This window comes from Panthera onca, chromosome C1, assembly GCF_046562875.1.
Source record: "Panthera onca isolate mPanOnc1 chromosome C1, mPanOnc1 haplotype 2, whole genome shotgun sequence".
Classification (NCBI taxonomy): Eukaryota; Metazoa; Chordata; class Mammalia; order Carnivora; family Felidae; genus Panthera; species Panthera onca.
This window is the reverse complement of record NC_138346.1, coordinates 98,168,511-98,193,439: the sequence shown is the minus strand read 5'-3', so window position 1 is coordinate 98,193,439 and position 24,929 is coordinate 98,168,511. Positions and strand designations below refer to the sequence as shown.

The 24,929-nt window shown below is 37.2% G+C and overlaps 2 protein-coding genes across 2 annotated transcripts in view; one reads left to right on the top strand and one right to left on the bottom strand.

The window, feature by feature from the left end:
* Positions 1-23,986, bottom strand: part of ACTR3 (actin related protein 3) — a 66,011-nt gene extending 42,025 nt beyond the window's left edge. Inside the window, exon 1 of the mRNA XM_060625936.2 lies at positions 23,892-23,986. Coding sequence (XP_060481919.1) covers positions 23,892-23,935 — 44 coding nt within the window. The 5' untranslated portion in view covers positions 23,936-23,986. The remainder of the gene's footprint in view (positions 1-23,891) is intronic.
* Positions 23,257-23,983, top strand: LOC144617174 (uncharacterized). The gene is made up of 2 exons (XM_078451367.2): positions 23,257-23,313; positions 23,448-23,983. Exons 1-2 carry the CDS (start codon positions 23,280-23,282, stop codon positions 23,981-23,983), a joined length of 570 nt encoding a protein of 189 aa, XP_078307493.1. The 5' UTR covers positions 23,257-23,279.
* Positions 23,987-24,929: the final 943 nt, after the last annotated feature.

Below are 24,929 nucleotides of genomic sequence, written 5' to 3'. Positions count from 1 at the left end.
ACATTTCCTCCCTTTAAGTTTTAAACATGGGATTAAACAGCTTGGCTTTCTCTTAAATTTGCCAGTTGGAGAACATCACTTAATGTAAGATTCAGACCTGGGACAAATCTTTATATTTGCAAGGCATTTATTCAAATCAATCTACAGATTCATGCAATCCTTATCAAAATCTCAAGAATTTTTTTTGTTTTTGCATTAATAGAAAAAAATCCTAAATTCACATGGAATCTCAAGGGACCATCAACAATCCTGAAAAAGAACAAAGTTGGAGATCTCAACACTTCCCGATTTCAAAGCTTTACTACAAAGCTAAAGTAACCAAAACAATGAGGCGGTGAGGTACACACAAACTATATAGACTAATGGAATAGAACAGAACTCAGAAATAAAACCTCCCAAAAAAGGTCAAATGTTTTTTGAAAAGGGTGCCATAACCATTCAATTGGGGAGAGGATAGTCTTTTCAACAAATGGTGCTGGGAAAAGTGGATATCTATCTACATGTAAATGAATCAAGTTAGAGCTTTATCTTATACCATATGCAAAATTTAACTTAAAAAGGATCAAAAACGAACACCTGGGTGGCTCGGTATGCTGAGTTTCTGACTTCAGCACAGGTCATGATCTCAGGATTCCATTCATGGGTTTGAGGCTCATCAGGCTCTGTGTTGACAGCTCAGAACCTGGAGCCTGCTTCAGATAGTGTCTCCCTTTCTCTCTGCCCCTCTCTCTCTCTCTCTCTCTCTCTCTCTCTCTGAAAAGCAAACATTTAAAAAAATGGATCAAAGACCTACATGTAAGAGCTAAAACTATAAAACTCTTAGAGGAAGTGCTCTCTTCAGCAGCACATATACTAAAACTCTTAGAGAAAAACACAGCGGAAAAGCTTCATGGCATTGGATTTAGCAATGACTTATTGGATGTGATGCTAAAAGCACAGGTAACAACAAGGAAATAAATCAGACATCATCAAAATTAGCAACTTTTTGGCACCAAAGGGCACTATCAGTTCAGGACAAAGGTACCCATGAAATGGGAGAAAACAGCTGCAAATCATATACACATAGTGCCCAATTTAGAATGATTCGACTCACAATTTTCTGACTTTACAATGGTGCAAAAGTGATAATGCATTCAGTAAAACAGTACTTTGAATTTTGATCTTTTCCTGGACTAGCGATATGCTGTATAATACCTCTGGTCATGCTGGGCAACAGCAGTGAGCCTCAGCTCCCAGTAAGCCAATGTGATCACAAGGGCTAACAACCAATACACTTACAATTACTCTGTACCCATACAACCATTGTTTTTTACTTGTAGTACTACAGTCAATATATTACATACTACAGGCATTTTATTATATGATTTTGCCCAAATGTAGGCTAATGTAAACTTTCCAAGCACATTTAAAGTAGGCTAGGCTAAGCTATGATGTTTGGTACGTTAGATGTATTAAATACCTTTGTGACTTAGGATATTTTCAACTAATGATGGGTTTATCCAGACGTAAGCTCAATGTTAAGTGGAGGAAGATCTTTATCATCCAGAATGTACATATATATATGTGTGTGTGTGTGTGTGTGTGTGTGTGTACATACACACACATATACATATATGTATTTTCTATGGATATATATATTCTGGATATTATACACTACATATGTACACATATATTCTGGATATATATACACTATATATACATATATATATGTATATATAGAGTGAAGAACTCAACAACAAAACAAACAATACAATTAAAACTGAGTAAAACACGTAATAGACATTTCTCTTAAAAAAAATGTACAAAAGACCAATAAGCACGTGAAAAGATGTTCAACATCATTAATAACGAAGGACATGTAAATCAAAATGAGATGCCACTTCATACCCATTACATTGGCTATTACCAGAAAACAAAAAGAAAATGACAAATGTTAGTGACAAAGTGCAGACACTGGAACCTTGTACTGGTAGTAATATAAATGGTACAGGTGCTACAGAAAACAATATGACAATTCTTCAAAAAATTAAACACAGAATTACCATGTGATCCTGCAATGCCATTTCTGGGTATACACCCAAAAGAAAAAGCAAGGGCTTGCAGACCCATGTTCAGAGCAACATTATGCATATAAGCTAAAAGGTGGAATCAACTTAACTGTCCACTGTGAAAGGGTAAACAAAATGTATATACACACCACAGAATATTAGCCTTAAAAAGAAAGAATATTCTGACACATGATACAATATGGAAGAACCTAGAGATCATGCATAGTGAAATAAGCCAATCACAAAAGATCAAATATTGTACGATTCCACTTATATGAGGTACCTAGAAGAGTCAAATTTACAGACAGAAAGTAGGACATGCCAGTAATGCAGGTGGGGTAGGGGCTGTTATTGTTTTATGGGTATAGAGTTCCAGTTTGGGAAGATGAGTAAGTTCTGAAGATGGATGGTAGTGATAGCTGCACAACAATGTGAATATACTTAATGCCACTAGACTTTACACTTAACAAGGTATTTATGTTGTGTATATTTTACCACAACTTAAAAAAAAAAACTAAATTTTGTAGCTGCCCAGAAAAAAAATTCAAATTGGATATATACCGTATATGTTAAATATAAATCTAAATGCATCAAAGATTAAAAGAGAAGAAAAATTAAGATATAAGTTTTAAAAGAAAGCAGGACAATTTCTTTTTTTTTTTTTTTTTTTTTTTTAATTTTTTTTTTTTTCCAACGTTTTTTATTTATTTTTGGGACAGAGAGAGACAGAGCATGAACGGGGGAGGGGCAGAGAGAGAGGGAGACACAGAATCAGAAACAGGCTCCAGGCTCCGAGCCATCAGCCCAGAGCCTGACGCGGGGCTCGAACTCACGGACCGCGAGATCGTGACCTGGCTGAAGTCGGACGCTTAACCGACTGCGCCACCCAGGCGCCCCAGGACAATTTCTTTATAACCATGGAGTAGAAGCGGTTTTCTAACTATAATTTAAAATCTAGACACTAAAAAAAAAATTAATATTTCAACTATGTAAAATTAAAAACTTCTCCAAAAAAACGTATCAAAAGTAGCCACAAGAAAAATTACTAACAGAGAAAAATTGCACTCGAAGACAATCTCCTTGAAACATACAAGATACCTACAAGGTGATGATGAGGGAGGGAGGGAAATAAAGAGGAAAAGAGCAAAGAAAGGAAGAAGGCAAAAAAAAAAAAAAAAAGGAAGAAGGAAGGGCAAAAGAAGAAATAGAAATAGCTATAAACAGAAAGGTGCTCAACTCCTTGAAGTTAAAAAAAAAGCAGATTAAAAGTACACTGAGATAATGCTCATACACTCACAGTTGGAATCCAAAATGATACAGTTATTTTAAAAACACTTAAACATTCGGGGCGCCTGGATGGCTCAGTCGGTTAAGCGGCCGACTTCAGCTCAGGTCATGATCTCACGGTCATGAGTTCGAGCCCCGCGTCAGGCTCTGTGCTGACAGCTCGGAGCCTGGAGCCTGTTTCAGATTCTGTGTCTCCCTCTCCCTGACTCTCCCCCGTTCATGCTCTGTCTCTGTCTGTCTCAAAAATAAATAAACGTTAAAAAAAAAAAATTTTTTTTAAAAACACTTAAACATTCACTTACCATATGACCCAGCAATTCTACTTCTACGTACACACCCAAGAAAAATAAAAACATGTGTCCACATTCGTTCAAAACAGCATTATTCAGTGTCCCCAAACTGGAAGCAAAACATATGTTCAACAACAAGAAAATAAACAAGGACAATATAATTATACAAACCAAAATTACTCCACACATAAAGAATTTAAAAGTGTAACCCACTCTCCAAGGAAAAGTGTTCAACAGAAGACAAAATGACCCAAATATTGGAATTATCAGATAAAGACGGGAAAACAGCTATGACTATCACAATTAAATACACAAAAGTGCACTTATAATGACGAATAACAAATATCACCAGCAACTCTAAAACTATATAAAAAAACAAATGGAAATTCTAGAATTGAACAAAGCAATACCAGATATTAAAAAAAAAAAAAAAAAAAATCACGGATGAGCTAAAAAACAGAAAACAGGTAACAGAGGTAATAATCAGTGAACCTGAAGGCAGATGAGTAGAAATTACCTAATCTGAAATTGGAGGAGGGGGGATATTAAGAAGAGACCTGAAGAAAAAAGAATAGAGTCTAAGAAACTTGGGAGAAAATACGAAAAAGGTCATATACTGAAGTCTCAGATGGAGAACACACCGGATAGTAAAATACTTTTTGAAGGAGTAATGACTGAAAACTTTAGCAATTTAGTGAAAGACAGCAACACATAGATGTGAAGGGCTCAAGAAAACCCAAGCAGAATAAATAGAAAGAAACCATACTTAGTCACATTACAATCAAACTAAAAATCAAAGATAAAGAAAAAAATACTGAAAGCAGCCAGAGGAAAAATACCCATTAACCGGAAACAAAATTCAAATTACTACCACCTTCTTATGAGGAGTGATGAAGGCTAGAAGACAGTAAACAACATTTTTAAAGTCTGGAGAGAATGGGAAAACAGTCAGCCCAGGAATGTACAGGAACAAAAATACCCTTCGACAATGAAAGTGAAATGAAAACATTTTTCAAATAGAAGAAACTCACTGCCATCAAACATGGGCTAAAGAAAGTTCTTCAATCCAAAGGAAACGGGAAACTAGAGGGGGTAGTGAAGTATAATAAAGAAAATCAGAAATTATAAACAGGTAAATATAAAAGACTATTTTTTATACCTAGTTTTTGAACACACTTATAACTAAAGCAAAAATCTGATTATCTTGTGCAGTTATACAGTACATAGATGTAATACCTATGACAACTTTAGCATAAAAGGACAGTGAAGTAAGGGGAGCAGCAGGCAAGACTTAACAGATCTCCTGAAATGCAAGATCTTTACTCCTTACGTGAAGTTTTAATTAACTCTAAAGAAACAGTGAGTAGTGAGTTTTCTTAGACACATATTGTAATCCTTAAAGCAACTGTTAAAAAAAATGCCAAGAGTATAGTTAAAAAGCCAAAGGTAAATTAAAATGGAATTCCAAACAATATTCAAATAATTTGAAAGACAGAAAAGAGGAAAGCACAACAGGAACAAATTTTTTTTAATAAATAAATAAAACAGTATACCTAAATCCAACCATATCCATTATTACATTAAACGTTAACAGACAAAACTCTCCAATTAAGAGGGACAGATTAAAAATTTTTTTAAAATAAAAATGCAAGCCCAAACTATATGTTGTCTGCATGATATGCACTTTATAAAGACAGAATGAAAAAAAATGGATGGAAAGCAAAAAGCAAGTATAAGAAGGCTGGAGTGGCTATATTCATATGCGATAAAACCGTTCTTTAAAAAAAAGAGTAATATGAGGGGTGCCTGGGTGGCTCAGTCGATTAAGCGTCTAACTCTTGATCTTGGCTCAGGTCATGATCTCAAGTTTATGAGTCAGAGCTTCAGGTCAGACTCTGCACTGACAGCACAGAGTCTACTTGGGATTCTCGGTCTCCCCCTCTCTCTCTTTCTCTGCCCCTCCCCCATTCACTCACTCTCAAAAATAAATTTAAAAATTTTTTTTTAAAAAAGAGTAATATGAGAGAGTAATTTTATAATAATATAAAGGGTAAATTCATCAAGACCTAACAGTCTTAAATGTGTATGTGCCTATTAACAGTTTCAACATGCTTGAAATGTGTCATAATTAAATGCTGAGACTATTCAACTCTTACAGCAGGAAATTTTGTCACCTCTCAGTAATGGATAAAATCACACACACACACACACTCACACACACACACACACACACACAGACACACACACACACATACCAAAAACTCAGTAAAGGCATACAGGATCAACGTTAATAACCATTTTGATCTAATTGATATACTCAAGAAGTGCAGAATATGAATTCTAAGTACACATGATGCATTCATTTTGACCACGGATGGGCAAACTATGGCCCCAAAACAAAATTCAGACTATTGATGTTTTGGTATCACTTGTGAGTTTAAAATTCTTTTTATATTTAAATTTTTTAAATTTTCTTTTATTTTTTTACATTTTAGGAGGAGGAAGGGAAGTGAAAAGGGAGGAGAGGAAAGCAGCAGCAAGGACCATGCCTGACCCACAAAGCCTAAAACAAAGACCATATGTGGCCCACAAAGGCTAAAATATTTACTATTTGGTCTTTTATAGAAGTGTGCCAATCCCTGACACAGACCAGATGCTAAGCCATAAAAAACAAATCTCAATAAATGTAAAAGATTAAAATCATAAATACATGTTCTCTGACTAAAAAAGAATTAAATTAGAAACCGACAGCAATAAGATATCTAAATAAACCCCAAACATTTGGAAATTAAACACACTTCTACCTATAATCCGTGAATCAAAGAAAAAATTGGAAGGAAAATTACTTCAAGTTGATTAACAGTTAAAATAAAAAACATCAACATGTGTGGGATGCACCTAAAGCAAAGCTTAAAGGGAAAATTCCTACAGTGCTTATGTCAGAAAAAATAGAAATGTCCATAATCAGTGACCTAAGATTCCACCTTAAGGTACAAAAAGGAGGGATGCCAGGGTGGCTCAGTCGCGTCAGACTCCAGTCCAGGACGTGTTCTCCCAGTTCATGAGTTTGAGCCCCAGGTCGGGCCCTATGCTGACAGCTCAGAGCCTGGAGCCTGTTTCTGATTCTGTCTCTCTCTCTCTGCCCCTGCCCTGCTCACACTGTCTCTCCCCCTCTCCCTCTCTCTCAAAAATAAAAATAAATATTATAAAAAGAAGAAGAAAGCAAACTCAAAATAAATAGAAATAAACAGTAAACAGAAAGGCAGAAATCAGGTTAATAGAAACAGAATATTAACAGAAAAAAATGGAACTATGGAAAGATAGGCTGATCGAGAATAGTACAGAAATTGCCAACATAAGGGATGAAAAGCTGATTAACGCTACCAATCATATAGAGGAGAAAATGATAAAAAAGAGAATACTATAAACCATAGCCATCATATTAAGATGTAAGGGACAAATACCTTCAAAGACAGAATTTACCAAAATCAATACAAGATGAAACAAAAAATCTATTTTGAATAACCCCAAAGCTATTAAAGAAATTATCAGTAACCCTTCCAAAAAGCAAACTCCAGGCCCAAGTTTGACTGGTAAATTCTATCACTCATTTAAGGAAGAAATAAAAATAATTCTACATAAGCCCTTTCAGAAAAGAGGGAAGAGCTTACCCCAAACCCTTTCGTGAGGACAGCATAATTCTAATACCAAAACCAGATAAAGACATTTCAAATGAAGAAAATGGCAGGCCAACATCCATCATGAATACAGATGAAAAAAATCCTTAACAAAACAAATAGAACAACATGCAAAAAGGGTATATATCATAACTAAGTGAGGCTTAGCCCAAGAATCCAAGCTTGGTTTAACAGTTGAAAAATCAAGCCTCTGCTTTTTCAGAACACCTCAATTAATTTCACTACTCAACATGCTATGGGGTCTGATGCCTGCTTACTTCCCCAGACTCATCCAAATACTCACTTCACTTGCATAATCCTCAAACCCTACAAAACACATTTTTTTTAATCTAAAATAGAATTACTCTTATAAAGCTTTAATAAACATAGTTAGGAACAGAACACACAAATCCGAGCACTTACAGAACATAAATGCTTATCCTTCTTTCCTTCTTTGTTTTATTTCACCCAAATCCTTTGTTTCCTTATAGACCCTTTCCAAATCTTCCATTTTTATCATTCCTTTTGGACACATTTGATTTTCATAGTATGATTCCTAAGCAAAATTAGTAGAGTCCTAATGCCTTTCAATTTGCTATTCTTTAATACGTGGTGTACAAGTATGTATGTTCATGTACGTGTACTTTTAATACTGTTTAAGTGCATTTTGTTACCTTGAAATATCTTAAAAAAACCTTTCAAACCTAGTCCTTTTTTAATCTGAATTCTAAGCAGGAAAATTACATTTTGTGAATGTCCTTTCTTTTTTGATGTCAATTGTAAGTGGAAATCTACATTTAAATGCAGAGTAGAAATAAAATTACACATCAAGAAAAATTCTATTACAAAATGCATATGTTTTTTTATTCTGGAAGTCTACAAAAGAAACAGAAAATTGTGAGGCACCAGGGTGCCTCAGTCAGTTAAGCTTCCGACTTCAGCTCAGGTCATGATCTCACAGTTCCGGACTTCGAGCCCCACATCGGGCTCTGTGCTGAGAGCTCAGAGCCTGAAGCCTGCTTCAGATTCTGTGTCTGTCTCAAAAGTAAAAAAGAAAGACGAAAGACAGGAAGGAAGGAAGGAAGGAAGGAAGGAAGGAAGGAAGGAAGGAAGGAAGGAAGGAAGATAGGAAGGCGAGAGGGAGAGAGAGAGAAAGAAAGAAAGAAAGAAAGAAAGAAAGAAAGAAAGGAAGGAAGGAACAGAGGGAGGGAGGGAGGGAGGGGGGAAAAATTGTCATTGTCTCCAGATAGCAGAATGGAGAAAAAGGAGAATTCTGTTTTCTAAATTTACAATGTTATGTCTTAAATGATCTAACCATATACATTTAACACATAACAGTGTCACATTACTTTTTTAATTAAAAGAACTTTTGAAATGATAACATTAGCCCATGAAAAAATTTTAATAAATAGTAACACTAGAAAAGTACTAATGTAAGTTTCCCTACCATGCCTATCCCCTAGCCACCTAGTTGCCATCCCAAGAGTAATTATTTACATATCCTGGAAAAAATTCATGCATAGACATGTACATATATTACTTTAATTTATGTCATTGGGTTATACAGGAAGTCAAATTATGAATCCGCTTTACTTCTTTATACTTTCCTATATTTAAAATGTGTCATTTTCTAAATGGTTTTTAAAAAGAGAACATAATGAAAAAGGCAAAGCTATCTTACCTAATGTTTATGAAACTTGTAAGCACAATACAGTATTTTGGAAAACTAAACCAAAATTTTCCTTTATGGCCCGAGAAAGCAGGCTAGATTTACAGAAACTCTCCCTGAGCTACACAGCAATGAAAAAAAATTTCTGATGTTGATTTTGGCCAGCCAGGAGGAGTATGGAATTGGAAACGGCTTACAGAAGGGACGATAGTAGAGAATTCAAAACCATCTTTGAAGACTTGGTGACTAGAAAAATAGTGAAAATATAATAAAGTTAGAAGAAAGGGATTTCCTGCACTGGGAGAAATGAATGGCAAAAAGCGAATGAGTTTTATGTAAGAAATGGTTGGTCTATCATGGTCCTAACTGCCTCTGGGGCAGGGAAAAATGGATTCAGGAGTAGTCATCAATAATGTGCTCTCTTAAAAAGAAATGAAACAAACATGATAAAATGTTAGCAGGCAATAATTGTGATAAATAAGAGTATCTGTTATGTTATTCATTATACTTTTCTAAAAGAAAAAATTCACTTAAAGAAAGAATATTTTTAAATAATAAAACCAGTTATGCTTGTAATGTAAAACATTAGCATCCCTTATGTTGGATAGTATTTTTAATTCTGGGGACGCCTGGGTGGCTCAGTCAGTTAAGCGCCCAACATCAGCTCAGGTCATGATCTCACAGTTCAAGCCCTGCATCCAGTTCTCTGCTGTCAGCACAGAGCTGGCTTCAGTCCCTCTGTCCCTCCCTCTCTCTGCCCCTCCCCTACTTGAGCACATGTGTGCGCGAGCTCTCTCTCAAAAAAAAAAAAAAAAAAAAGTTATTCCGCAAATTCAAATTTTACTTATTAAAGGCATATAGTTGACAATGAGTACTTTTACTTTACACGATTCCTATTTCTTTTTGCTTTGAAAATCATCTCACAGCAAAAAGTTACTTGAAGATTCCAATACTTTACTGATACTAAACCACTAATGGGAACAGAAACTTAAGAAAATAAATAAATAAAGTTCAAAAATGAACTGGAATAAAAAGCTACAACAAAAAAATCATTCCAGAAAAGAACAAATATGTATTGACGTTATTACCCTAAATACAGTATATGTACCTACAGCCTAGTAGGTAGGAAGTAGATAGAATTTTAACTTTCCATGTTTGAACAATCTTAAACCACATAACAAAATGAATATAAGACTCCCACACTTTAGGATGTACAGAACCTTCATGATCTAGTGCAACCCACAATTTCCAAAATTTCTTTGTACTGACAACTACTAATTTAAAGCTGAAAGAATTCTACCTCAATATGAGCAGCTTACATCTTTACCATATCATAAAAACAAAGTATATATTAAGCATAATTATCAAATTGTAAGTGAAAATGGAGGTCTACAAATGAATTCCAATGCTTAACTTCTATAATTTCTCAATTCTCAGCTTAGCTATAGTTTTCTTTGTGCTTCTAGTGTTAGGAACTTTTACAACAAGAATGTAGTCGTGGGGAGCCTGGGTGGCTCAGTTAGTTAAACGTCTAACTCTTGCTTTCAGCTCAGGTCATGATCTCATGGTTCATGAGTTCTAGTCCTACACTGGGCTCTGTGCTGACAGGGGTTGTCTCTCTCTCTCTTCTCCCTCTTCCTTCTCTCCCCACCCCTCAGGTATGTGCTCTTGTTCTCTCTCAAAATGAATAGCATAGCACAGCACAGCATGCAGTGGCTAATTTACTGGGTTTGTAAATCGTATCTCAATAGAGCTGTTTAAAATAGAATAAAATACTAGAGTCAGTCTAATACTGCATTAAGTTTAACTTTTACCAATCTTCTGCTTAATGAACTACACAATCTATAGCCAAGCAAACCAATTCCAACCCATTGTTTCCCATTTAAAATCCTTCTGAAATATGGCAGGATATATAAATGAATAAAATTAGCTACTTTCTGTCACACAGCTCCAAATAGGGTGAATTCCAGGTAGGGCAATCTCCTAATTGATCCCTCCCTCAAATATTTTGAAACTCCTGACTTCCCTTCATCAATAAAATATTACTGAGCACTATTAAATACTACGCACAAGGCAGTAACTTAGAGAGTGAACAAAAAAGACATCCTACAATCATAAAGCTTCCAATTTAGCTTACATTAACAAGGTTTTCTTTCCTTTCCATCTACCATATCCTACTCATGCTTTTCCAAGAATATGAGTAAGTTCAGCTCCTTCATAAACCATCCTCCAAATACGACAGCCCTTAGTAATGTCCCCAATTAAATACTAATATGCCATCTTTAATTATTTCACATACATTAGTTTCATCTCTGAAACTAAATTGTAAGTTTTTTAAAGAATAAAATCATGCTATAGCTTTCTGGACATACCACAGTATTCAACACAGAACTGAGAAGTTCAACAGTGAAATAAGTAGTTGATTACTTTTTATAATAATTTTAACTATAGCCAAAGTTGTTACTGTATGTCAATTATTTTGCTATGTTCTTTATATTATCCCTAACAGTTATCAAAAGCATGCAAAATGGATCTGTTTAAATATTGGGAAAAGTGCAGCTCACCAAAAAAATCACTTCAAAGAAATACAAAAGCTAGATACGAAATCAAGTATCTATCAGCCTCCAAAGTCAATGTCTTTTGTACTGTCTCCTTTTAAACATGAGTGGTTACTTCCAAAGTAAAACCAGAGAAAGAAATAACAGTATAGTATAGTATGCTAGCTATGAGATCTTTGGCAAGCAGTTTACACTCTGTCAGTTTCATCTGTAAAAGAGAATAACTACCTACCTCATAGGATTAGGTATCAAATGAATTAATATTTGTAAAGCAATTAGAACAGTGCCTGGCACACAGTATGCACTATATAACTGTTGGCTGTTATTTTTATTGTGATAAATCACCATAATGAAGTCATCAAATGTGCCTACTTTCATAAACTTTCATACATTATGGCTTCATACTATCTACAACATAAATATCAAAGTAGTGCAGAATTCAAGGACATTCAAACCTCCATAATCCAGCTCAACATGGATCTTTTTAATTCAACTCAAGAAGCACTTACTGAGCACCTATCATACATCAGACACTTTCAGTACTTTCTTGTACCATCTCTCTGTACCATATTAAACATCACTACTGCCTCGTACCATATCAAACCTAACATACCCAAATTCAACCTATACTTTTCTCACCTCACTTTGTTTTCTTCCAGTGTTGTCTCACCTGGTACACTAGTCTTATTTCTGCCTATTAACGCTTTATTCATCCTTAAAGGCCTACTTTAGTTATCATTTCTACCAGGAAGCCTTTTTTTCATCGTCCCTGGAAAAAGTACATTTTCCTTCACCTATGATTCCAAAAAGTTTCATTCATACCTGCCAGAATATTTATCATATTGTTATAATTACATACACGTAAGCTTCCTAAAGGCAGGCACCATTTCGTAATCATCTTTATATTCCTCACAACAAAAGTATTGCAAAAGTACACATTCGCACTTACTAGAGCTACTGAAAAACAACTTTCCCAACCATAAACAAAACAGACGCAAAAGCTACTTCCTATTTCCTACTTTTGTTTATAAAGATAATAATCCCACTATCTTCTGAAAAAGAAAAAAAAAAAGAGTACAGCTCAAATTCTCTCAATTATAATTCTGGTTTACTATTTAAAAAATTAGGGGCGCCTGGGTGGCTCAGTCAGTTAAGCGGCCGACTTTGGCTCAGGTCTGTGAGTTCGAGCCCCGCGTCGGGCTCTGTGCTGACAGCTCAGAGTCTGGAGCCTGTTTCAGATTCTGTGTCTCCCTCTCTCTGACCCTCCCCCGTTCATGCTCTGTCTTTCTCTGTCTCAAAAATAAATAAACGTTAAAAAAAAATTTTTTTTTAATTATAAAGCTTAAAGAAATAACCTGTCATATTACTGCATTTATCAAGCAGGTCCTACTTTCCAAAATATTCCATACTCCCAGAATAACTAGACTGTTATACCTCTGTTCTAATGAAAATTCCCATATTATTCACACCATCATTAATTATTGCTTTCAAAAAAAAAAAAAAAAGCAAAAAACAAAAAAACCTGCTCCTTCATACATTTAAATTGAACACTGCGTGAAACTCACAAGAGTTTTTGCACTTTTGGAAAAAAAATGTGTTAATTCAAACTGCTGGGTAGTAAAGGATCAAGCAGTTATCAAAATGAAATAGGAATTTAAGGTAACATAAAGAAAACCGGGCAACATTACTTCCCCATCCTCATCTTTCTCTGGACAGCAGTCACTTCTGCCAGCATCAAATCCCCACTCCTATTCTGACAAACCCACCAAGGATTAAATCTTTTTGCAAGATGAAAAGCTGGCATCCCTTTACAGGACGAGGGACCCATTCCACTCCTGTCAGCTACTACACATCACATGATCTATGCCTAATCAATCTGAGCTTAGGTAAGAACACTGAACATCCCAGAGATGTTTTAGAATTCATATTGCCAGTATCTATCTAGTTGCAGCATCTTGCAGCTTCATGCAGCATGACTTTGACAGCAGACTCTCACTACCTGGCCTCTCCCTTCCTCTGCTTTTCTGAGCCCAGTTCTCCAGCCTTCCCATCAATTTTGTGCTGTATACCATACCCTTTCCATAACTCATTCCTTTTTCGCCTTATATAAGCTAGTTATTCTGTTGTTTGCATCCAAGATCTCCACAAGTTACATTTCTCTCATTTCTACTTCTCATGGAGTCTTATCAATTTGAATCCTATTTCACTGGGTTTTTTTAAACCAAAGTTTTGTTTTGCTTTTTATAAAAAATGTTTATTTTGATAGAGTGAGCATGTGCACGCACGTGAGAGAGAGAGAGAGAGAGCAGGGGAAGGGCAGAGAGAGAAGGAGAGAGAGAATCGCAAGCAGGTTCTGTGCTGCCAGCATGGAGCCCGATGCAGGGCTCAATCCCATGAACCCTGAGAGTCTGAGCCAAAATCAAGAGTCCGATGTCTAACCAATTGAACCACCCAGGCACCCCTTGTTGTGCTTTCTAAATAATTTTCCTGACAGGAAGGCAACTTGAAACAAGGCAGGCCCCTATGAAATGCATTTTAGAAGCAATAAAATTCTCAACTAGTGTATTATACAAAAAACAAATTAACCAAGGGGAAAAAAAGCTCAAAAAGGTCTCTTTCCTTCACTGTTACCTCTACCTTTTTTGATTAGTATGAAACAAAATTTTTAAATAAATATTTTCAAACAGGAAACACAAGTTTCTCCCAAAACTGTGTACTTTCCAGATAAAATGCACCAAAATTCATCCTATACCTGAGATAACAATCTCTTTAAATTCTACTTTAGACAGGGCACCTGGGTGGCTCAGTTAGGTGTCTGACTTCCGATCAGGTCGTGATCTCACGGGTTCGCGAGTTGGGAGCCCTGCTTTGGGCTCTCTGCTGTCGGCACAGAGCCCACTTCAAAGCCTCTGTCACCCTCTCTCTATCCCTCCCCTGCACACGCACACACACTCTCTCTCTCTCTGAAAAATAAACATTTTAAAATAAATAAATTACATTTTAGGGAAAAAAACTGCTTTCTGGTAACCCATGTTTCTCTTAATCTATATATTCACTATATTCCAATTCAAATAGCAAACATTAAGTCCTGTGAGTCTAATAAAAAAAAAATTCTTATTTACAACTCCATACTCTTAAGTTCTTATTCTTAAGTTCAACTATTTCATTTTTGTGTTTTATGCAGTCATTAATGAGAGATGACTTTTGTAATGCACTAATTATTCATTTTCAAACTGCGGCTTCAGAAATATACCCTCATTCTGAAGTTATATGTAATTAAACATCATTTGCTTAATTGAGTTGTCCTGAATGAACAAGCAATTGTCAGTTTTACCATGTTTGATATAATTCCTGTCCTTGCAATATTCAAAGTTAATAAATAGTTCAATGTCAATTAACTTGCTTATGTTTCAGGTTAATCAAATCAATGAATTGGTCACTAAGACTACCCTATATATCTCATATTTGTACTAAAAATTGGCAGTTCTAAAAAAATATTTTTTTAATGTATATTTAAATTTGAATACTCTTCAAAAACTCAGCTAACACTTTAACCGCTCTTATGGAATATATCCCAACTGAGGGCAATGAGCTCTGGTGTCAGATTGCCTGAGGGCTCAGAGTCTAGATCTATGTAACTGTAGCCACTCTTTTATTAGAGCAGGTTACTTCAGTTCTCTATACCTCAGTTTCCTCATCTTAAAATAGTAATTATATCATAGTACCTATACCTCATAGGATTTCTGAAAAGGTTATAAATAATTATCTCAAAAACCTAACTCTTAAAGGGCTCTGAAAGACTGACTTGTACACATCCCACATTATGTCTTTAAATAACTGAAATCCAAAAATAAAAATATTTTTAAGATTTAAATGACTTAACCAATAAAAAAGCATATTTCCTTAAAAAAAGCATCACTTCAAAATAGTAATTTCTGAACTTGGTTTCAAATGTTATGATGGGAAACAAAATTAGTTTTTCATTTGTGCCATCCAGTATGTATTTGTATCAGCACAAAAACCCTAAAGATTTCATGCACTGCACCATGCCTCAACCAAAACCACTCTAACATATTTTGTATCACTTCAACTAGTAATAAGAAACTTTAACTAATATAACTCATAAATGTGAACTCCTAAGAAAACTTTAAAGAACTCAACAATGCTATCAACTGATAGTTAGAACACTCCCGAAAGGTATTTTTCAACTCTGGATCTCTGTTTCATTTTTAAGTAAGAGTGGATTAAATTATTCTTAAAGTCTTTTTCAGCTCCATAATTCTATGTAAGTCATGAGGCACTTCCCTTAATTCACGTAAGTTTCACAAATACACATTAAATGCTATTTTTGTGGTCTCAAAGTAACTGAACTTAAAAATGCTTATAGAAGAAGAAAAATGCACCATATTTAATTTACTAAGTTCTAAGACTTTAAGCAAACAACTGAAGTTTATCATAGACCAATACTAAAAATTTAGTATATATTTTTATACAGTTCCAAAATCAACCTTAAACTGTAAGACATTTTGCACCCTAATTCCCCATTTTAAGACTTCCAATCCCTTTCTTGTAACCCTTCATGCACACTAAATACTGTAACTGAAAATGTCTTCAACACCCTTCCCATGAGAATTGCATTTTCACAATGGGCAAGAAAACTTAAGAGAATATTTAAAGATTAACGTTCAACATCAGAACAAAGAAAAAACACTCTTGTGAGGTATGTGTTAGGCGTAGAGAGAAGTTAGAAAGACAAATATATCAGACCACACAAATTGAAGGCTGTTCCTTTCCTGGTTATAAGGAGTATGTAAGAATGACTTGAGTTTAAAAGTCAACAGTTTCAGGGCACCTGGGTGACTCAGTGCGTTAAGCGTTAAGCGTCTGACTTGGGCTCAGGTCCTGATCTCCAGGTGGTTACTGAGTTCAAGCCCCACCCTGGGCTGTGGGCTGAAAGCTGGAAGCCTGGAGCCTGCTTTGTATTCTGTGTCTCCCTCTCTCTCAGAGATAAACAAACATTTAAAAAAAATAAATAAAAAAGTCAACAGTTTGGAAAGCTTTTTTAAAAAATCCTGGAAGAAAATTAGTAAAATTACACAAAATGGTTCTTTAGAAAAATTAAGGTATTTGTCTTTTTGTTCCGGTACAATCAATTATGGAGGTATCTCATTTATATATTGTATGGCATAAAGGTTCACATAAAGATATAAAACCACTAGTAAACGAAGTAATGTTTGTCACTATCCTATTTTGAAGAATCAAATTTAAAACATTAATCCAATAACATCACCTTATCTTGCACTGTCACTTAATAATATATGAATTTATAAGAAACTATAAACCATGTTAATGGAGCGTTATTATTACTTAACTGTCTTGCTCTTACCTCTCTAAGCTACTGGTTATTACAGATCAGTAATGTCATTAAAGAGCCTACAAGTTCCAATAGAATTACAGAGGAGCATTCAAATGCTTTTCTTATAGGGGAATTTTGTTTCAGAAAGCATTACTTGAAGCTACCTTTTAACCATTCCACACTTCTGCCCCTATTCCAATCATTTACCTGTTTTCACTCTTTAGAGAGGGAGCACACTGGACAAGGAAGACCACTGTGGAGGGAAATTGAGCTGTATGGTGAGCTAAACTCTCCTAAGGATTCCTCCTCTTAAAAAGTGAGAGGAAACAGATGACTGGTTGTCAGCATGGCTGACTTCACTTTAAGCCACAACTGCTCACTCATTCTTACTGTGAAGCTCAAGAAACCAGATTACATATCCAAGATTTCTAAAAGAAGGAACATAAATATTCAATCTTTGTTTCTCTTTATCATTTCATTAGCTTCAATTTATAAATTGTAATGATGATTGCCACATCTCCACCTTCATTGCTAAAGTCCCCATATTTTTAACTTCTCAAATATTTCCAATTATGATCATCATCCAAATTCAATAACAAATTCAAATAATGAACTTACTCAGCTGCTAAAAACCAACTCCCTTACTGTCCCACTCAAACTCAAAATCTTTAAATCGTCATTGATGACTATTCACAATCCACCACAAGCAAATGCCAAGCCCTAGCTATACCTCCATCTCTCAAATCAGCAAAAACATTCTGACTGTGCAAAGAAGTGTGTTAAGCCAAGCACTGCAGGAGAAAAAAATAAATAAGCATAAGACACTGTGTTCCTTTCCTTAAAAACTTCAATAAAAACAGTAGCTGATAATTGTAATAATTACAATGTATCAAGTTATTACTATACATCAAGCACTGCGCCTAGTCATTTTCATGCATTATCTCAAAAAGCAACACAAAAAAACCCACCCATACGGTAGATACTATGATCTCCAAATTACACATGGGGAAAACATGATGTGAAGAGTTTGAAGTACACAAAGTCATACAGCTAGAAAAACTCTGAACTTAAAAGCAGCTATGACTACAAAGTCCTTGCTAACCATAAACAATACAAAGAATAATTGCTTCAAAGTACAAACAAAAAAGAAGCGGCCCTGTTCCTACTGCCAATACCCTATTTCAGAACTTGTGCAAAGCTGGTGCTGGGAGGGTTGCTTAAAAATCATCCAGACAGACCAATTAAATGAATATTCCTGGGCCCAACCCTTGAGATTCTGAGTCACTGGGTATGGGGTGTCTCCCAAGTAGTTTTTTTTTTTTTTTAAACCATACCCCTAATTCTTGTTCAGCCTTTCATTAGCTCATTCATTGAACAAAGATGTGAGTTCATATTCTATGTGTCAAGTCCCATAACTTCATCCCAAATACCTCCTCTACATCTGATCCAACCACATTCCATTCTGCAAATATTCTAAAAGCCCTATTTACAACATTTAACTCTTCTCCTAAAGGATTTTGATTCCCTACCAAATAAATATTTTGAATCAAAGCTTTCCTGACATAAAATGAACATGAGGTAAAGTAAGCGCTCCATAAATGTTAGTTCTTTTTCACCTTATGAAAATAGATTTGCATTATGTTATTACACGGTCCTCAATTTGTAAGGGAAAGGAGAGGCACAACATAGGCTAACAGGGCTAAACACAAGAAGCAGCTACTCTCTCCTTTCTGCTGCATATGCTTTTCCTTCCCCTGTGTATATCAAAACCCTTCAAAGGAGAGTGTGCATCCTACCTTCACTAATACTGCTTGGATTCTTCTTGACCACAATAATCTCTTTCCTTACAACCTAATGAACAGCTATTACTGTCAGAAAAGTAAAGACTGTAACATTTGATTAAGTGGTCTTTTACCATCCTAATTTTTTAAAATAATTTTCAGCTCTTATCTCATTAAGATTCTTGAGAGCAGATTGTATTATACATTTTCATTATAATTCCAAGAGTGTCCAACCTTCTGTCAAGTATATAGTTAGCTTTGATTTGGCAATACCACTTTTTCTACCTGTAAGAGTGATCCTTAAGTTACTAACGTAACTTTCTGCCTTTATAACATCAAAAATGAATTGTCAAAAATATACAAAAACGATTGAAAACTACCAAAGATTCATCCTCAATGTAAGAAGCATATCATATGGTATAGGGACTCTCCCACACTTATTTGCTATAACTGGCTTAAATAGTTTAATTTCACTAAACCCTAAATTTTTCTGTCTATAAAATAGAGATAATTCTCAGAGTGACGTGAAAAGTAAATGAGGTAAAGCATTTAGCACTAGGCCTGATATGTAATTCTTCATAAATATTAGCTGTTAGTATTTTTTGATAAAATCTAGACAGTAAATTTTTTTTCCAGAAGTTAAATTTAAGCAAAGTGACAAGAAAATAAGCTAGGAATTCATGTATCTAATATATATATATATATCAATCAAATCAGAAAAATCTGCACAAGAATGGTTTCTCTAATTCGTTAAATCAAATGTGTAAGTCTAGGATTTATAATCATATTTTAAAGAAGAATAGAATTAACCTTACTAACAAAAATAAAGCAATGTGCATAGTTCTGATAAGGGGCTCAGGAGTCCCCACAGCGTAACAGAAAGAACACAGGGCTTCAGTACAGAAAGGCTTAAGTCAAAATAGCAACTCTTACCACCTGCTCACTACATGCCATTAAAAAAGTAATTTAAATTTGTCTAATCCTGTTTTCTCCCTTGTAAAATGAGGTTAAAAACAGCTGTCACAAAACTAAATAAAGTAAATAAAAATCCTGGCCAGAAGATCCTCCACTAGTGGAGTTTTCCATTCTGTGCTTAAAAATAAATTTCTGAACAGTGTTTTACAATTAGGCTGGAAGGTTCATCACATACAATGAATATACAACCCAAAGCCCATACTTCACCACACAAAATTTGCATGCAGGAAAAGAGATTGGTGGGAAGGGAGAGGAGAAAGATTGTAGGAAGTCTAAGTAAGAATCCAACTTCTCAACAGGTGCCTGTTATACTTCAAAGAGCACGCAAAACATGACCCATGAAGGAATAAGAATTTCAATGTTTTTTGGTAACAAGATACTGTGAATGCTTCTGCCCTTGGAGATGGCTGGAGAAAAAATTATTAAATACTATGTACAGAATTCACATATGAAACTTGAACTTCCCACTTATGTTTTTCCCCACCCACTCAGCTCTTCCCCATTGGCTCTCAAAGAAAATCACCCTCTCTGTACTAATTGCAAGAATGTAGCCACAGTATGAATTATATAAGCTGCTTATCCACGGACTCCAACAATATATTTATGCTTATATTAAAATTTCTAGGAAGCTTAAGTCAATTATGGAAATTCCTGAATTCATTCTAAATCTGAATATATCTAGATACCAATATATAACTCTACAACAAGGCTATATTAATCCCTGCTGTCATAATGAAGATAATTTACCAACACAGTATTTATCAGGGAAAAATGAAAGAACGGGGGAAAAGAAAATTTCACAATGCAAAGTTCTATAATCAAGCTGTAGCATAGAAAATTATATAAGGAGTTCCTTCACTTGGCTTGAGTGTTGAAGAAAAGAATAAATGAAATGAATGAAAACATGCAAAATATAATTTAGGATCTTCTTAACTTTGCAAGTGTTACATTGTTATAAAAATGCTTTTTAAAAAAATGTTTCCCTTGGGGCACCTAGGTTGCTCAGCCAGTTGAGAGTTTGGCTTCAGCTCAGGTCATGAACTCACAGGTCCTGAGTTTGAGTCCTGCATATGCTCTCTGCTGTCTGTGCTGAGTCTGCGTCAGATCCTCTGTCCCCCTTTCTCTGTGCACCTCCCCTGTTCAGGCTCTATCAAAAGTAAGCATTAAAAAAAAATGTTTCCCTCATCACACATAGCAGGTTTGAGTTTTGTAATTGTAATATTAAACAACCAGCTCAATTGATGAGAATCTCTACCCAAATTTTATTCTACAGTACTATCCCAGTGCAGACAAAAAAAAGCATAGATATTAATATGAAAGTATTATTTCTAAATTCTTTTCAAAAGGAGTTATTTTCTTTTATGATCTGAGCTGATTCTTTTTTTTTTTTAATTTTTTTTTTTAACGGTTTTTTATTTTTGCGACAGAGAGAGACAGAGCATGAACGGGGGAGGGGCAGAGAGAGAGGGAGACACAGAATCGGAAACAGGCTCCAGGCTCTGAGCCATCTGCCCAGAGCCTGACGCGGGGCTCGAACTCTCGGACCGCGAGATCGTGACCTGAGCCGAAGTCGGACGCTTAACCGACTGAGCCACCCAGGCGCCCCATGTGATTCTTTATCTTATGTTGACATAAAGGATCTTTGCTAGAGGATCTCTAATTTTAAGTCTGGGGTATTAAGGTTCATGTTTCCTAACTCATAGCTTTTCTTATCTGAGAACATCAAGTTTCATAGGTGGTCACTTTTTCAGTCATCTTTTTCCTAACTTACATAATGAAATGGAATGAGCAACCAGATTCAGGTTATAACTTTTCACTTACGTTAAGTAGGTAATTGTAATTATAGACCAAACAGATGAATGTATTCTCTAAAGCACAAAGGAATACACAAATTATAGGTGCACAATCTGCATCTGGGGACCACGGTATTCTGAAACATAAAACTCCCTATTAAGGCCTTACTAAGATATGCTTATCGCAGGCCCCATCTCAATGAGCTATCCTCTCTGTGCTAATAAACCTGAAGGTGTGACTCTTCTGGAGTTGCATTAATAGGCAACACAGAAGACCAAAAAACCTTTTGAAGACCAAAATAAATGAAGTTCTGACAGATGGTAAGAAAGGTGAGAGGGAATGGGGAATCTTAGTTCCATTCAAATCATGAGTGTCCAGTTAACTACCTCACCTTGTGAGGTAAAACTAACGTAATAAAGTGTAATGTAATAATAACTGAAATTTTAAAATAAAAATAATCCCTATGATAGATCGAACCCCTCCTGCACCACCTTCTGGTCACTCAGTATGTGTTTTAAATTCAGGGTTGCCCTATCAGAAGGAGGTCATTTAAGGACAGTCAACCTCAATGAAATACCTAATACACTAACTCAAAAATAACCTGAACTGTATTTCAAAAGGGGAAAAACAGAGTGAGAAAAAGTAACATCCTACTTAAGATGTTAACCATGTTAGTTATTAGGGTTACAATTATCTACACTAATTTTGTTAACAGCCCCATAATTTCTAAAGCATAAAATATTAATTATGTAGCAGTATTTTTCACTTTAACAAAACACACTTGAAAATTCCTTCTCACTCAGGCCAAATCTAATATTAGAACTGACCCTAAGCACGAAACTAGTGGCCAATTAGACTGAGAAAAAAAAAAAATAATAAAATACTGAGTTGAGAAAATTAGACTGGATAAAAAATAATAACTTTAATAAGCTGTCCGTCAGAAAAATGCATTTAGAAGTTCCAAGGCTAAAGAGGGTGGTGTTTCCCAAAGGAAAATATTAATGAATCGGTTGCTTCCACATGCACGGCTGGGATTTTAGAACTGTCAGACTAACAAAGTTATGAGCATGAAGATTAGAGCTGTTTTACGGAGAGCAAATGGAGTGAGGAACATACACAATCCTTCAAGCAACAAAAGTTTACTGATTAATTAAAGGAGGGAGGCTGACACCCTACCTCTCATAGCCCGCCTCCTCCCACTGGATTATTTGGGGAATTAGAAATGTGACAATGTATCAGAAGAGGACACACACACACACACACACACTCCCTGCACTGTAACTTAAAGCAGTCATTCCACATTAAAATATAGACAATATTTTCTATGAAAATACAAGTGCACCAAAAACTCTTAAGATGCCTATTTATTTACTTTAACGCCATTCTACATATTAAACTACCTTACAGATCTGGTGACTCTTTGAAAAGCAAGCACATCCCTTTATAACTCAATACCACCTTCCTTCCCGACTTGAGATACCTTCACAGAATGAATGCACAAAACTTCCATTATTTTCCTGGGTGCTTCCCCTCCTCCTCCCTCGTGAAACACGAATATATATCTTTTTGAGTTCACATAAATTGATAACTAGCACCAGTAACTCAGTCGATTTGAAATATGCTTAATCTTGAAAGTTCTAATAAGATGTGTTCAGGTTGGAAACGAAAAACTACCTTATAAGGATATAAAAGACAGAAAGCAGGAAGCGGCTTTGACAAAACTAAGGAAGTTGCAGCGCGCTTGCTCACTGGGGGACTTTTTTGAGGCAAGAGAAGTAACACATGACATCTTTCTCTCTCAAATTAAAATGTGACTTGGTTCACCGGTAAAAGCGCAGTGGGAGATGGAAAAGACCGCGAGTCGGAAAGGAAGAGGAGGTGGGTGGTCAAATGAAAGCCCCGACCTAGGTTCCCATTTTCAGAGTCCGATTCTTCCCTTTCCCCACCCACACCCTGGGCAGTGTTGTCACAGCAATCTTGCAAAACCTACAAGGAGTGCTTCTCTCTTCTAGCTCCTCTGCCCAGCTGTCCCCGCGCTCGATCCACTCGGTCCCAAACCCACAGGCAGGAAGAGACGCGGAGGAAAAGGAGAGCCGGGTGCGCCGGGTGGCGACCACCCCGACCGCACCGCGGGCCCCGGAGGGACGACCGACCCCAAGTCTCCTTGGGCAACGCTGCCCACCGCGATGGGGGAAGGGCCGGGAGGGGTCCCGCGGAGCAAGCCGCTCCCAGGGGGTTTCTCGGCCCCGCACGCCCGCCCGGGTCCCAGAGGGTGAAGCGAGGCGACAAGGGAGGCCCTGGCTCCGGGCCCCACCCCTCGCAACACGGCGGGGCTAGGGCTGACACGGCCGGCGGCAGCACCTTGCCGCAACACACATCTCCCGATCCCCACGGTCCCCCGCCATTTACCCCCCTCCGCCTCAGTTTCCCCACCCCCCGCCCGTCAGCCCCCTTACCCCGTGCCACAGTCCACCACACAGGCCGGCAGCCGTCCCGCCATCTTCCTCCTCGCCTGCTGCTGCCGCTGCCGCCGTCTGCTCCGTGCTGATTGGGGCCAGGGATTGGCGGCGGGAGATCGGAGCTATCTGACCATCCACAGCCGGGCCGCCCTCTCCGTCCGGGGGGGAGCCGGGAAGCCGAAACAGTAGCGAGAAAGCAGCAGGCTCGGTCAGCGGCTACCACTTCCGCAACCCAGGCGGGCAGGCAGTCCCCGCCCTGCCCCGCCGCGGCCTCCTCCCCCTCTCTCTCTCCCCTCCTCCTCCCTCCTGCCCCCACCCTACAACTTCTTCCCCCCACGCCGCCTTGCCCCGGGAAGCCAAGATGGCCGCCGGTGCCGCCGCCCCGGCCAGGCCAGGCCCAGGCCGCGAGCGCTCCCGCTTCCGGCTCCGAGCGGGAGGGGCGAAAGAGCATGCGCAAATGACGTGCTGCCGCCGGCCTCCGCTCGCGTCCGCCTGTTAATGAAGTCCACTTCGGGTTTTCCTGAGGGTAGGGGCGGGGAAGTCGGCCTCAGCTTCCAGATCTACTTCTGAAGCTGGAAGGGCTTTTTAGTTTCAATTACTTGTGTGGTAGGTTGAGGGAGGAATGGAACCGCATCCGGCAGCCGCGAGTATCTTCTCCAGTGCCCCGGGGAAAACCGGCCTAACAGAAAACGTTCTCAGCGGCACACAACATTCTTGTAACTTGGAGAGTCTGCTTTTCTGGGTAGAAAAGCGATTATCAGACCGAGGGTGAGCAGTCGGGAGGGATAGGTGAACAAAGGCTTCCACCGTGGCTCTTCTGCCTTTGTGCCGAGTTTTTAGTCATTTACACCTGTGCATTGTTACAACATTGTCTAGATTTGTAGGCTCCCCACCCCCAGGGGCAGGCCTGTACCCTCGAGGACAAATAGTCCGTTAATCAAGGCTTTTGGTTGATGGCAAAGATTCCCTCGTAGTAGTTTAAGATTGTACTATTTTACTAGCAGGGTTATACCAAGGAGTAAGGACCAAAAAACT

What these genes read in the sequence shown, in the direction of transcription:
- LOC144617174 (XM_078451367.2), top strand. Translation starts at nt 23,280, where the DNA reads ATGGAAAAGACCGCGAGTCGGAAAGGAAGAGGAG. An exon ending in GAGTCGGAAAGGAAGAGGAG is followed by an intron (nt 23,314 to 23,447) that starts GTGGGTGGTCAA and finishes TCTCTCTTCTAG; the next exon opens with CTCCTCTGCCCAGCTGTCCC.